At 39.2% G+C, this 14,221-nt stretch overlaps 1 protein-coding gene across 1 annotated transcript; it reads right to left on the bottom strand.

The window, feature by feature from the left end:
• Nucleotides 1-3,988: 3,988 nt before the first annotated feature.
• On the bottom strand, nt 3,989-13,798 carry susd2 (sushi domain containing 2; the record flags this gene model as incomplete). Its single annotated transcript, XM_080420240.1, has 16 exons — nt 3,989-4,037; nt 4,616-4,718; nt 5,058-5,234; nt 5,327-5,421; nt 5,795-5,978; nt 6,688-6,933; nt 7,419-7,577; nt 8,593-8,736; nt 8,888-9,156; nt 9,378-9,463; nt 10,564-10,768; nt 11,277-11,451; nt 11,563-11,730; nt 11,884-12,035; nt 12,517-12,715; nt 13,795-13,798. 16 exons carry the CDS (start codon nt 13,796-13,798, stop codon nt 3,989-3,991), a joined length of 2,415 nt encoding a protein of 804 aa, XP_080276366.1.
• Nucleotides 13,799-14,221: the final 423 nt, after the last annotated feature.

Below are 14,221 nucleotides of genomic sequence, written 5' to 3'. Positions count from 1 at the left end.
TTGTTAGTTATACCCTTAACCTTAACCATAACCTTAAAGTAATACTGTTAACTTATTAAACAAAGTTACGACAGACAACGACGAGTTATAATCACATATTAGTTTATTTAAATAGTCAGCCATGCATAGCCAATATACAAGAGCTTACCGCGGCAGGTCTGCTGAGAATCTTACAAGATCCTCAGGGTCTTTATACATGAGATGAATGTCGTCACAGTGTAATCCAGTACATTCATTAACGTTATTAGTAGAACAATTTACCCATCTGAGAGCTTTGACCTTTCCAAGTCCATGTCACATTGACTAGTCAGACTAGTCTTACATTTGCCAGTTCTTGTCTATAAGTAACCTGTTGACTTTAGGCTGGGATATCCTAAGGTGCTGTCTCACCATTCATGCATCTTAACTTGTGTGTTTAGGTTCTTATTACTGTGGTGGTCCGTGTATTTTGCAATGAGTCTTTCACAACTCCAGGTATGATATTACGTTAGCTTGCTCAGAAGGTGAAAGTTCAGACTGACCAATGTCTCCTCTTCATACTGTTTTGCTGTGTCACTGTACCTAGTTAGCCTAGTAGTGCAGGGCCTTCCTTACTATTATGGCATATTGAGGGCCAATTATCAGATAATCAATATATATAATACATAATTTACAGGCTTAAGTGGTTAAAATATCCCACCCAGTAGTTATATCTTAAATGCTACTATTTTCGTTTTTGTTTTCTCAAATTAGTATGCAATTGAAAAAAGAAAAGAAAAGCGGTAGTTGATTACTTTTAAGTTATTATCCCTAAGCCTTTTTGCCAGTTATTTCTTCCAAAATTGTATGGTTTGGCTCCTTTATTCATCATAACATAAGCCTAGAAAATAACCTCCCAGGGTAACTGACAACTACACATTTGTAGTTATCACTTGTTAGTTACCCTTAACCTTAACCATAACCGTAAAGTAATACTAGGTAACTTTTTCAACAAAACTAAAGTTAAATTGTATATCTTTTGTGAGTGGCAAATGTTTCACAACACCCACTCCATGAATTTCACCCCGGAAAGCCTTTTCTATTATAATTTCTATTGAAAAGGTGGCTCGGTGAGCCTTTCCCATGAAAATGACATCATCCGTCCGGAAAACGGAAACGGAAATGCACCGGTTTCCTGTTTGGCCAGGAACTACCGCACCGGTTTCCTGTTTGGCCAGGAACTACCGCGCTAATAACAAAAAGGAATCTCACGCTGTTTTTAAGAGATTGTAGGATTTGAAGATCGAAAAACAACAGAAAAATAAAACACAGCTCACGGTATAACTAAGCTCCACTGGCTAAGAGAAACGATCCACAGATAGTATAAAACAATTAAAAGAACGCTTTTTGAAACGCTTCCGTCTTCTGGTGAAAACAAATGGAATTCTGGGTAACGGAGGAATAAACGAACGGCCTGCAGTGACGGTAATGACCAGCAGAGGCTGCTAAAAATCGTTATTTGTGGACCTGCATTGTATTACTTTAAGGTTAGATGCAAAAAGATACCCTAGAGCCTAAAATACATTTTAATGTAGTGTTCTGTTTTAACCACACAGAGGCGCACTACAATATTCCTGGTACTGTATGTATCTCTAATGAATTTAGGCCTATGTATCATCATGACTCCCGGAATGTTTAATAACACAAATAACAAAACTTGTGACAGTAAAGCAATAATAGCTTTTTGTAATGGCATACTGTATGTGCATGCCCAATCTAAAGCAATAAATATGATCACTCAACACGGTGGCAATATCTCAAGCAAATAGGCTAGTTAGCACACAAACCTGACTAACTTACTTTTTTAGTCCCACGTGTCAACACATCAACATTTAAAACTATACAAAACTCACACAGGCGGCCGTTGAAGAGTAGGTATGCCTACTGTAGCCTTTGGCTGTTTTTACATTTATCTGGAAAGAGAAAAATATTTACTACTAGTGTCTAATGTCAGCTTGTATGTGAATTGAGATGCAGTTATCAGTTCAGATGTGCAAATTACTTCATATTTTGGATTCATTGTGCCCTACTCCAGTGTGTGAGGACTGCTCCCTTATACAGTACAGGATGCTTCTAAACATGACCCTAGGTGCAATGCTGATTGCTGCTTCAATAAAGTCTATGAATATTTGACTAAGTGTAAGACTTCATAAAAATGTGCTTTGCCCTGCTACATGTTTGCCCTTAATCAGTAACATGGTTTTCTATTATGCTGTCAAAGACACAAGTCATAAAGGGGTTGGTACCCTCTGGATCCAGGCTGCATAATCTTTTTTGGTAATGAGAATGAATACTTTTTAAACTACTTAATAGGCTTTTAGTGCATTGAATCAATACAATTTGGATATACCTATTGCAGAAACTTAAAATACGTTCATGTGTTTTTGTACAAAATGTGTAATAAATACACATTTTACATTTGTACAGGTATACACTGTACTTGATTGTAGTGAAGTTTGTCACTGCACTTGATTAACAATTTTAATTTTAATAATACATTTTATTTGTAAAGTACTTTTAAAAACAGAGTTACAAAGCACTTCATGCATAAAATCAACAACACAAACATTGTGCAAGGAACACAATAAAATAATCAAAGGATAAAAGTGTGCCAGAAACATAATAAAAGAGCATACAAAAAGGTAAGAACATAAAAACAAACAGTAATCAGGTAGTAAAGGCAAGTCTGTAAAAGTGTGTTTTAAGAAGTGATAAGAGAACACTACTATTTGCTAGCCTGATGTCCTCAGACAGGTCATTCCAAAGTCCAGGGGCCCTGGTGGAAAATGAATGATCACCTTTGTCTTTATTCTAGACCATTGGAATGACCAAGTGGCCAGAGAATCTTACTTTTATATTATTCTCACAAAACACCCTCAAATGATGTGCAAAAAAACTAGGCATAATGCATTACCCCAACACTGATCATAATTAGCGAAGCTAATACTGTAGGTTGTTCGAATCACTAACATTTAGTAGCAATTTTACCTAATACCTAATATCACCTGTCTATTAGTGACATCGTTAATTAGCAATTTTTGAACCTACATATTCTAGAGTTAAACAGTGCAATGGTCTGAAACTGTGACATGTTACAGTAGCTGCATATACTAATTGGAGGTTGTGATTGCCCAAAAGTATTCCTGAGGGTGATACCGAGGGCAATCACAAATGCCCGGGCAATAATTTGTTTATCACATGCCCATGACCTAATATATTCACAAGGACATGGACAAAATAGCATTTGGTCCAGTGGTTCATGTCATGGACCCCCAAATGTATATGTATTTGGCCACGGACCCCCATCTGAAAAGGTTTTGCAGAGAGTAAAGGTCCTTACACACCGGGGCGATTTTTTTCATGCGAATAATACGTTTTTTTTTTAAAACCTTATAAAGTCAATGCAAGCTTCCACACCAGTTTCGCGGAGCGAAAAAAGCGTCTTTTAATTATTCGGAACGAGTCCGAATTTTGCGTATATTCGCATATTCGCCGGTGTGTAACCGCCTTAAGACCAGATTTAATTGTATGTTCACATTTTTCAAAATGATTCCAAATTATACATTTTCCAAGATTTTTCTAAATTGTTTAGAAAATAGCAGATCTACAATCTCAATCTCAGTCACAACACATCACAAGCTCACAACAGGTCGCATCACAATGCATTGTGAGCTTGCAGATCGGCTATTTTCAAATAGCCGATCTGAAAGTTTATAAAATGGTCACACTGATTTTGATGCCTTATTATCTCATTTTGATGGGGACCCCCTGGAACCTCCTCAAGGACCCCTGGGTATTGGTCAGCTACGGTTATCAGTTATTATCAACCCAAGAGGTTATCGGTTATCAGCCTTGTTGTCCCCTCTCCCAGGGCAAATAAAGGCAGAGCATGATAAATGATATTACATACTACAGAATGTAGCTTAATATATCTTTTTTATCTGCCATTCCATATTAGATGGATTTCTGGTTAGAATGCCACGGTGGCTTCTTCATCTTCCTCAGACTGTGCAGTTTTTCTAAATGAGATGGAAAAGACAAAAAGAGAGAGAGAAAAAAAAATCACCACCAGAAGACAAATAAGCAACTCTGGATATCTATAATTATCCAGCCCTGCCCAGTCACAACCACGCCCGCCTCACACCCTCCTCCAGAGATCATCATCCCCTTTGTAAAACTACTCTCACCTGTCCTCAGTTGTTAATCAGTGCTACCTACTTGTTCCCTAACCTCACATCACCAGCCTTTCCAACGTGGAGCAAATACTTCTTCCCCCACAGCATTCCTCTCACCTGCTCCTCATTAGCTGTCCTTGTAATCAACCAGTCATATTCTGTCTTCACTCCCCCCTCAGGTTGAGTTCACTTCAAGTAGACCACCATAACACCCACTGTCAGAGTTACAGACCTAGGTATAAGGGTCCATTTGGAACCATCTTAAAGAACCCTGAGGTTCCCTGGACCCCCTTTGAGACCCTGGCAGTCAAGTATGTTTGTTGCTGAACTTTATTTTGATTGAAGATTTTGCCTAGATTTATTGCAATTAACGGTTGCCTGCACATTTCCTGCCTACTGAGTGTGTCTTTACAATACCATACCTTTTCTGTTTTTGTTTTTTGGAGTGGAGTATGACTGTTGCTACCATTGTAATCAGTGCCAAAGTTCCGATTACTGAACCAACCACAATTCCAGTGAGGTTATCTGAAATATGACAAAGATCAGACATTGATGCACCTGTTTAAAATGACCACATTAACCCTTGCAACCCTTTGGGCATGTCATAATAGTCACATTGTGTGTGTGTGTGTGTGTGTGTGTGTGTGTGTGTGTGTGTGTGTGTGTGTGTGTGTGTGTGTGTGTGTGTGTGTGTGTGTGTGTGTGTGTGTGTGTGTGTGTGTGTGTGTGTGTGTGTGTGTGTGTGTGTGTGTGTGTGTGTGTGTGTGTGTGTGTGTGTGTGTGTGTGTGTTCTGCATTTTATCAAGGATGCAAATCATTCATGATGCTACAAGCCCTTTTGTGGTTGCATATCACCTGACTTACCTGCCACACAATCTGTGGTTTCTCCAGACCACAGGCCATTCTCTTGGCATGTGCGCTCCTCAGATCCTATGAGGGTATATCCAGCATGACAGGACAACTTCACCACAGCACCTTTTAAATATCTTGTCCCTTCCTTCATCCCATTTTTTGGAGGAGAAAGCCAGCCGCATGACACCACTACACAGGATAAAGGTGGTAAATTGACACCACAGAGTATAATGGCTATTCCAAAGTTTATAAATTCTTCATCTATTTATTAATCCACCCACCTGGTGCTAGATCATCCACAAGAGACACATGACTCTGAAAAGAAACCATGGTAGCATTTCCCAACTGTGGGCTACGGCCCACCAGAATATCATACCTACAACACAAACATAATAATAATAAATTACAATGTGGACTTCTTATTTCTTACTAGCATTATGCAAGCATGTAAGGGGAAAATACCATATAAAATGTTGCCACTGTCGGACAGAAACCTTGTAGTCCAAAACTGTTACTTTTCAGGAAATGAGGGAAAAAACAACTTGTGTTCCAATGGAGCCCATTATAGTTGTTAAGTTACAAGCTCTTGTTGATAACTTTCATTGGTTAAATATTTATAAAACTCACAGACAGACTTAAGTATGACCAATGGCATTAATTTATGAGGTGGTGAGGGGAACATAAATAAAAAGATGATGTAAAATGTCTGCCCGACAGCGACGATATTCTTTATTTATCTTTTTCCATACCTACAGTATGCAGAACCTGCTCCAGAGCATATCTCAGATGCCTGGTTGGCCAGGGGATCATCTGGATTATCAGGTACAGAGTACACAGGAACAAAACTTGGGTCATGTTTGGAGGCATAGAGATATGTATTCAGAAGATATTCTGAATCATATGTAAACAATGAAGAGTCGTTGGATATAGCCCCTGGAAAAAGAAAAAAAAAACATGCTATGAAAAGCATCCATCAATAGTGGTTGAGTGAGTTAATTTGACACGTTAGTAATAGAATGTTTTAAACATAAAATCACATTACACTTAAGGAATACTCCACAGTCAAATTAAGTAAATTGGTGGCATGAATTGTGATGATTGATTATAAGGGGGGGGGGTTCTGTGCCATTCTGAACATGACATTTTGCTGTCTGATCCTACAATACCAATAATTCACTGCAAGTTCACGAGGCCATTGCACTATAGTGACAGAGAGGAGAATGGATTTAGATGATTATGTCCATGCGATCACTGTGCAGATAACCTGTGGTGCTTTCAATACGCTGCCTCTGTGATACAGAGAGCGTTAACAAGCTTGGCTCCATGTAATGATCATCACTCCTACCTAGGCAAATTATTCCTTTAAATTAAACTCAATTTAAGGCTGCATAGTTTGATATTTCTGATAGTCACAAGGCCTGATGTGTTGTATGAATGTTTCCCTGAGACATAATGCGACCAGTTAATATGAGTATGTGTCAGGCATCCATGTTGTCTGTCTTTTCCACAAGACATTGGACTCCCTTAACACCTTGAGATATGGCTTACTTTCATAATTCCTCTTGTATTCACTTTGGGGGTAACGGTACGGGGCCACATTTGACCACACTTAACTTTAATGTTAAAGTGTATAGTTTCTTACAGCTTGCCCCAAATCTGAACAACTCTTCATTGCTTTGATTGGACACAACTGTGCCATCACCAGCAACAAGGTCATCTCCGGCGTCCCCATTCATCTTCCCTAACAGCCCAAGTGTGGAACCGCTGAATTCCCCTGGTAGAAGCACAGTAGTTGTCATGGTTCCCTCCCTCAGTCGCACTTCAATGCCAGCGCCAGTAGGGAACATGACAGTCACATTTGTAGGACTGGGAGAAAACACAAATACACCTAGAACAAAAATGGTAAAAGTTTGTAAGAGGCTTTTGAACCCATCTGGCATCTGTATTGGGTACTTTCTTAAACAAAAACTTTTAAAAGAATATTTTATCTGGAGTCACAGTCATACTCCTTTTCGAACAAGAGCTCTTTCATTGGTTTATAGTCTCTTCTTAGAACAGAGAAACAATATATGTTTTAAGGCATGTGAAACAGCCTTGGTTTGTTTTTTAAACTGAGACGTTTTTCATCCAAAAGTCTAAAGTGCAAAGATGACAGGGAAAACTTAACATTCAAAGCGTTCATCTTACCCGGTGCAATGCAAAGTCATTGTTGTCCTATCCTATATGTGGTACTGTCAGTCAGATATTGTAAATTATTTACAAAGTAATTGGGAGGGCCAGATATTATTGCCTGTTGCCTACCACTGACTAAGCAGTGACGGGTACAGTACCCCTGCACTACCCAATATATCTATGAGTGATTATTCTTGTTACCTTTCAAGTCCATCCAGCTTTGCTCTGCAAAGGAAAGGGATTTCTGATTTTGCAGCACCTCAAGGTCGCGCTGCCTGCTGTCAAGTCGCACCTCTATAACATCAGAGGACCCTTCACTCATTGCAACTGCCGATATTTTGGTAGCTTTCACCATAGTTCCTATCAGCATTAAAATAAGAGTAGGTGATTAACTCATTCCCTGCCTAGAACGACTAAAACGACTTTTGTCCTTTAAGCCCCCTCTGCCAAGAACGACTAAAACGACTTTTAATTTTTTCAAAAAAAAAAATCTTTTTTTTTTTTCTTATTTTTTTTTTTTTTTTTTAACCCAAAGACCAAGGAGATATGATTTGTTGAAGATCTAGACTCCCATCCACTTCCTTGTTAACTTAAAACTTAAACATTTTGTATCTCGGCTCCTGAGTACTTTTTTTTTTAAATTAAAAATCTCTGGCAGTGGGCAAACGCAAAAAAATAAAGTTCTGGCAGTGAATGAGTAAAATCATTTTAAAACATTTTTTTTAAAGATTTTATGTCTGTAAAAATATTTTCAAACCGTCTCTAAATCTTTCAAAAATAACAAATAGCCGATCTGCAAGCTCTAAACACATGTTTTGTGAGCTTGTAGATTGGCTATTTAAACTTAAAGGTAGGGTAAGTGATAAAGTTTGTTGTTAAAATGTTAAAGCACTATTATGATATTATCATTGCTATGGAGTGTTTGTTCAGTAACAGGGGTCTCCCTGTCTCTCCAGCTCTTTAATAAACAGAAAATAAGTTTTCAGGTGGGTGACACATTTTCAGCCAACCAGGAGAGAGTAGGCCTACCCATTTATCAGCTTGAACTTGTAGTGTTACAGTTCCAATTTGTCTGCTCTTTTCTTTGTGTCGTCATCTCTAATTTCCTTTTTTTATCCTGTATCTTGTGTGAGTTCTCTCGCCTGATTGGATACAATTGGTATCCCGACCTGAAAATGTGTTTTCTGTTTACCAAAAAGCTGTAGAGACATAGACTCCTGTTACTGAACACTTTATAGCAATGAGTACTATCAGAATATAGAGCTATTTAACACTTATTTTAACAAAAGGTGATCACCCTGCCTTAAGTTGTTAATGAGTAATTTAGCTATTATAACCTATTTAGTAAAGACTTTACAAACTTCCAACAACTTACCATTCATTAGAGTTACAGGCTCTGTTCTACCTTGAACTGTCAGCTGCTTGCTGGCTGAGACCACCAGGGAGTATTCCCCCTTGCCATTGAAGGAGTAGCGGACACCATCAAACGTTATGAAGTGGGGATCTCCAAACACCACACCTAACACAAGACATCCAAACTGCTGTAAACAAATTGATCTGCATTGACATTATCAACTGCAAGAAACATTTATAGTATCAAACATTATGTGATGATGAGAATTTAACATTTGTAAAAAAGTAGCACTAAAGATTTAGTGTTACTCACTCACCCAGTTTGGGCGGATGGTAGGTTCTGCAGTCACTGGAGGGCCGGTGAGTGAAGTAGTAGTGACAGTTGTCGGACCATAGGCAGCAGTAGTAGAAGCTAAGGACATCATAGACCCAGTGGGATTCTCCAGGAACCCTGGGGGGCTTCTTGTAAGGAGGAGAGCCCCAGTCATGTGCTCTGTCTGGGGTACTCCCTCCAATAGAGTCTGCAGTCAGGACCTGGGCCCCTGTGCTGTCGTAGCAGCACTGTTGCCCAGCCGCATATTTAGGGCTACCAAAAATAAATATTAGACATTTTCAACCAGAATATTGATTCTATGCAATCAGCTGAAGTGTATTTTACTGGCCTTATTTCCCATACAATTGCTAATGTAGGTCAGTAAGAACAATACTGCTACAGGTCAGTCCTTCAGTGCGGCAAGAGCTTACAGGTGTGCATATCATTGTACTGAGCATTAAAGGTTAATAAAGTATTACAGGTCAAAAACTCACCTAGCTTGAATGGCCCTCACACAGTGAACGCATCCAGGGTGGTAGGTGCACACACTGCCCTTCTCTATATCACAGCCATAGTCAGTCTGAAGTGAAAGGAATAGTATCAATACCTCCTAAAAAGTTTATTCAATAAGTTCATCCTTATATAAAGGATAAATATGTTCCTCTGTCTGTCATAAACCGCATTTGCCTGATGAAGCCCTAAGGTGGAAACATTGCACTTGTAATAAACTATAACTCAGTGTGCAGATTTCTGCCTCTTTATCCAGCACCTGTCCTAAATATAGATGTATAAAATGTGCACCCAATCTCCTCATTGAACAGGCCACCATCATTCACATCATTAGCTGGTAGGAAATTGAAGACCTGTACAGGCATGCAACTGTAAATTTATTCATATAATTCTGCATGTGCAGAAAATTGCCAAGTCACAGTAAGGGTAATCTGAGTGTCCTGAGGTTCAACCAATATGTATGTCAACCATAATAATCATGAATCGACACTTCCCTGTCTCTCTTCAGCATACTATCTAATGAAGTGACTGAGAAAAACCCTGTAAGAAGCAATAAAGCAAGCCTGCCGATAAGCGTTCGACAATAACCACCCACAAAACTGATAAAAGCCCCTGGAAAAAAAGTATTCCACTAAACGCAAAGCATGACTGTATTATGTTCAACACTGTCTGGGACTTTGTAACTTTAGTTTCAACTGAGTGGTTAACACAGTTAAGACACAAAGGCCTGGCCTCTCTTCATGAAAATAACCTCATCCAGTGTGTGCAATAAAAGGTTTATCTGAATGAAAACATTTTGCCATTAAGTTCACGTGAAGACGTGCATCACGTGTAATGAGAAGCAGCTATTAGCTATACAAATTATTAACACTTCCGTAGGTGCATTTCACTGTATTTGTTTTATGTATGCAATGTCACAATTAGATTATCTCAAATTCCATTCCACAATCTGCCAATTGCTTTTATGGGAATACTTTCTCACAAGAGAGCCTCCAATAAAAGACTTGCATTTAGTTTTAGGCAAATGGGAAAAATACAAATGAAAATTCTCAACCACTGGATACACAAAGAGCACTAAATGTTGTCCGTGTTTTACAATATGGCAGTGAGAGGCTCTGACTGTTAAATGATTTTAACCTAAATCTTCATTTTCTCAGGCGGCATACTTACATGAAATCTCCCTGTGTCTGCTCTTGCTTGGGCCAAAGTGCACGGACAGTCTATGGTCTCATTGAGGAAGTACGGCAGATGCTGCCTCTCCAGTTGGTCCCATGCCAAGCACTTTTCCAAGGCCCAAGTTGCTGAATCCTGCCTAAACTTCTCCTCCAGATGCCAGGCAAGAGCATGGTCTTCACTCCACACAGCATGCACATTACTAGGCCATTCACAATACAGACATAGCAATTAATTCTTCATTATCTTCATTCTTTGCACATTTTGATATATCTCTTAAATCACTGAATACCTACTCCAATGTATCCATATCACAGACACCAACTATGTTATCATTTTACTATTAAGGCATTTAGTAGAGCTATTCTTTTGCAGATAATTTAGAAATGTGACAGGTTTGTAACAGGTAGGGCAAGAGTTCATGGAATGAGAGTACTACAGTAATAGTTTAAACCACATGCACCCTAGTGTCCTTGTTCTGAGGGAAACATTCAGTGAAAATAGCAGCTCTTACAAGCCCATCACACTTCATGTGGTGAGCTTGTAAATTGACTATTTCTGGCAAAGACATTGGTGTAGACTAGAGGGAAAAGGGAGCAGATCTAGCACTTGGGGAACCCGGGTCTACTACTGTAAGTATTGTATGGGTTTAAGTGGTTAAACCAGAAAATAGTGTTAATGACTACACATTTTATTTTCAATAGACATACCACATGCCATCCGGGTAGCTGCTGGGGCTAATACGTAAAGAGCCAAGCTCCCACGTTGAAAAATCATTTTCTCCTGGTTTTGGTACAAATGTGAAGGTGCCATTGTTTGGATGATCCCTGTGCAGAGAATACAGGTACTCCCACTTGGCCTGCCAATGTTGTGAGTAGGGCTCTCCTACAGAGAATACAAGTCCATGCTATTTCTCACTTGATTTTTATTTTATTTTTATTATATTTATAATGATTAAGGCAAGTTATTGAGTTGAACCAACTCACTGGCACTCACCTGTCTCTGTGTAACCCCAGACCTCTATATTTACCCTCTCGGCTCGGACCAAGTTGGGGTTCCATGTCATGTCAAGACTGCCTCCAACATTAGGTGTGCCATAGTACTGCCATTTTGTTGCGTTGACTAACACTGCCTTGAATTGAGCATTTAATTTGCCAGTATGCACTATAAGATGCATTTGAATTAAAAAGAAACAAGAAATAAGAAATAAGAAAAAAACATTCAGCACATTAATAGGAACTCAAAGACAATGCTATAGTACAGGCTTTCTGATGTCAACCACAGAATAATAAGAATGCCTCATCTGCACACTTATACCTGATAGCCATGCTCCATTTCTGTTGAATGTTGTACCATTATCTGAAGAGATTTGAAATGGAACCCATCCTGTTTCATACAAGAGGGGTGAGATACAATGGCCTCTGCTGTTTTCATCGACATACCCCACAGTGTTGATGTTATCGTTGAACCTATCATTATGGAAAAAAAATATATATTGGTATCTAATATTTTTGTTTTAAACATCAAATCTATAATTTCATTCTGTATTATGAAACATACTATATACATTAACAACATTAACCCTAGCGTCCCTATTCTATGGCGAACAAAAAATAGCAGCTCTATAAGTTCACAATGTGTCGTGATGTGTTCTTGTGAGCTTTTAGATTTACTATTTTCGCCAAAGAGATTTGGTGTAGAGGAAAAAAAGGAGCTGACCAAGTATAGAGCCATGGGGGACCATGGTCATACAAGAGGGGTTTAAGAGGGTGAAATGTAATGACTATAAGCCCCTTATATTAGGCTGATTTTCTCCTGGTATTTTTCAGCCACAAAAATATGATGGAAAGAAATGTGTCACGTCCCTTCAAGATGTTCCATTTTACAAAGCATGATGCACTATTCAGGAATGCATGATGTTAAACTGAAAGGTAAAATAGAATGTCCTACCTGCACGCAATCTGGGAACTCTTAGTGAAAGTTGTATTAAGCACAACAAAATCAGTTCCACCAAAAATGGACCCAGAATAGGGAAGGATGTTCACACAGTGGTCTCTATAATCCGTACAGCAGCTACCAAGTGATACACACGTTGGGTGGCAAGAACACAAGTCTAATCTGGCACCACAGTTTCCTGCACATGTCTGTCCTGTCAAAGATAAGACAGGATATACAGTATATATACAGTACATATATGTGTCACAAATAGCACTGGAAATTTGCATTTAAACTCAGTCACTTACCTAATGTTGTGCATATATTTGAAACCAAAAGAAGGACAATCACAACAGAGCAAGTGTTCCTTTCCATTATGGTTCAGGACAGTTAAATCATCAACCGAGGTTTGCGTTCATGCTCATGTGAGAATGCTGTTCTTGGAGCTACAAAGTCAGCATTTTGTAAACCTTGACCCACTTGTCACTCCCTTTTGTCACTTCCTCCCTTTTGTCGCTTCCATTTAGTACTAACATATTTGGTGAGTGATATAAGCAAAGGTCAATGTGATAATGATTTCAGGTGTGTTTATGTCAAAATGACATTTGTGGAATAATTTCTTCTATTCTTTGTAATGTGAGTGCCTTACTGTCTTTGTTTGTGTACTAGTCTGTGTAAGATGTCTTGTGACAAACATGTGAGGATGATATTGATCCTTGGTCTTCTGATAATGTGAACATTGTAGACAATAGGCGCCAGGGTTTTTATTTAACTAAAACTATCTAGATAACGCAAACCAACGGAAATTGACAAAACATTTTTGTTAACTGTCGTTGCCTGGTGTTGCCGGGGTTATTGCATTGATAACATTTCAATTAGCATGTTCAAGGTTCGATACCTGGCTGGGTTATTGTGTGGATGAAATAGGCTCTTTCTCTCTCCGTCTCTTCCTTCCTTTCGCTCGCTCTTTTCCTCCCTTTCCCTCTCTCACTTTCCTCTCCCTCTTCCTCTGTCCCCCTCTATCTCTATCTCTCTCATCTTATCCCACCCTCTGATCATACACGTTTTAGAATGACCACAATCCCATAGTCCCATAGTCTGGAGGGACAAATAGCTAGTCCAGGATGACTGGGTAGACTGGTTAGTCTGTTGCTAGGCTAACCAGCTGACCAATGCTCTAGCTTGGTCACTTTTGACCAATGCTGTAACTTGGTTGCCTGTAACATGGTCCCTCTGGTTTATGTTTAGTTTATTTAGTTTATTATTTTGCTGTCAGAGGGGAGTCCCATTTACTCATGTTGCGCCTCGGTTACTTTGACCTTAGTTAGCTGCAACTATAAAATTCAAATTTAAACCCTGAGGCACTTGCTAATTTTGTTAGTTTGCTGCCATCCAAAGGTTAACTAGAAATGTGCGCTCAGTGGAGTGCAATTCTGTGCCAGGAGGCATGCCCAATAATAACACTCCCACTGTCTGTCTGTCTGTCTGTCTGTCTGTCTGTCTGTCTGTCTGTCTGTCTGTCTGTCTGTCTGTCTGTCTGTGTCTCTCTCTCTCTCTCTCTCTCTCTCTCTCTGACAAAACTGTTAAAACTATTGACATGGCATAATCACACTGAAGACAAAGCTGCAGACCTCCCAAAATAAGCTAGTGAGTACTTCTAAAATTGAACCCTGCAGGTCTCGTCTAACCTCCGCGCACTTCAGTGGCCTGGGATGGCTAA

This window comes from Gymnoscopelus braueri (assembly GCF_963280865.1).
Source record: "Gymnoscopelus braueri genome assembly, chromosome: 22".
In the NCBI taxonomy this organism is placed as follows: domain Eukaryota; kingdom Metazoa; phylum Chordata; class Actinopteri; order Myctophiformes; family Myctophidae; genus Gymnoscopelus; species Gymnoscopelus braueri.
This window is presented reverse-complemented; position numbering and strand designations above follow the sequence as displayed.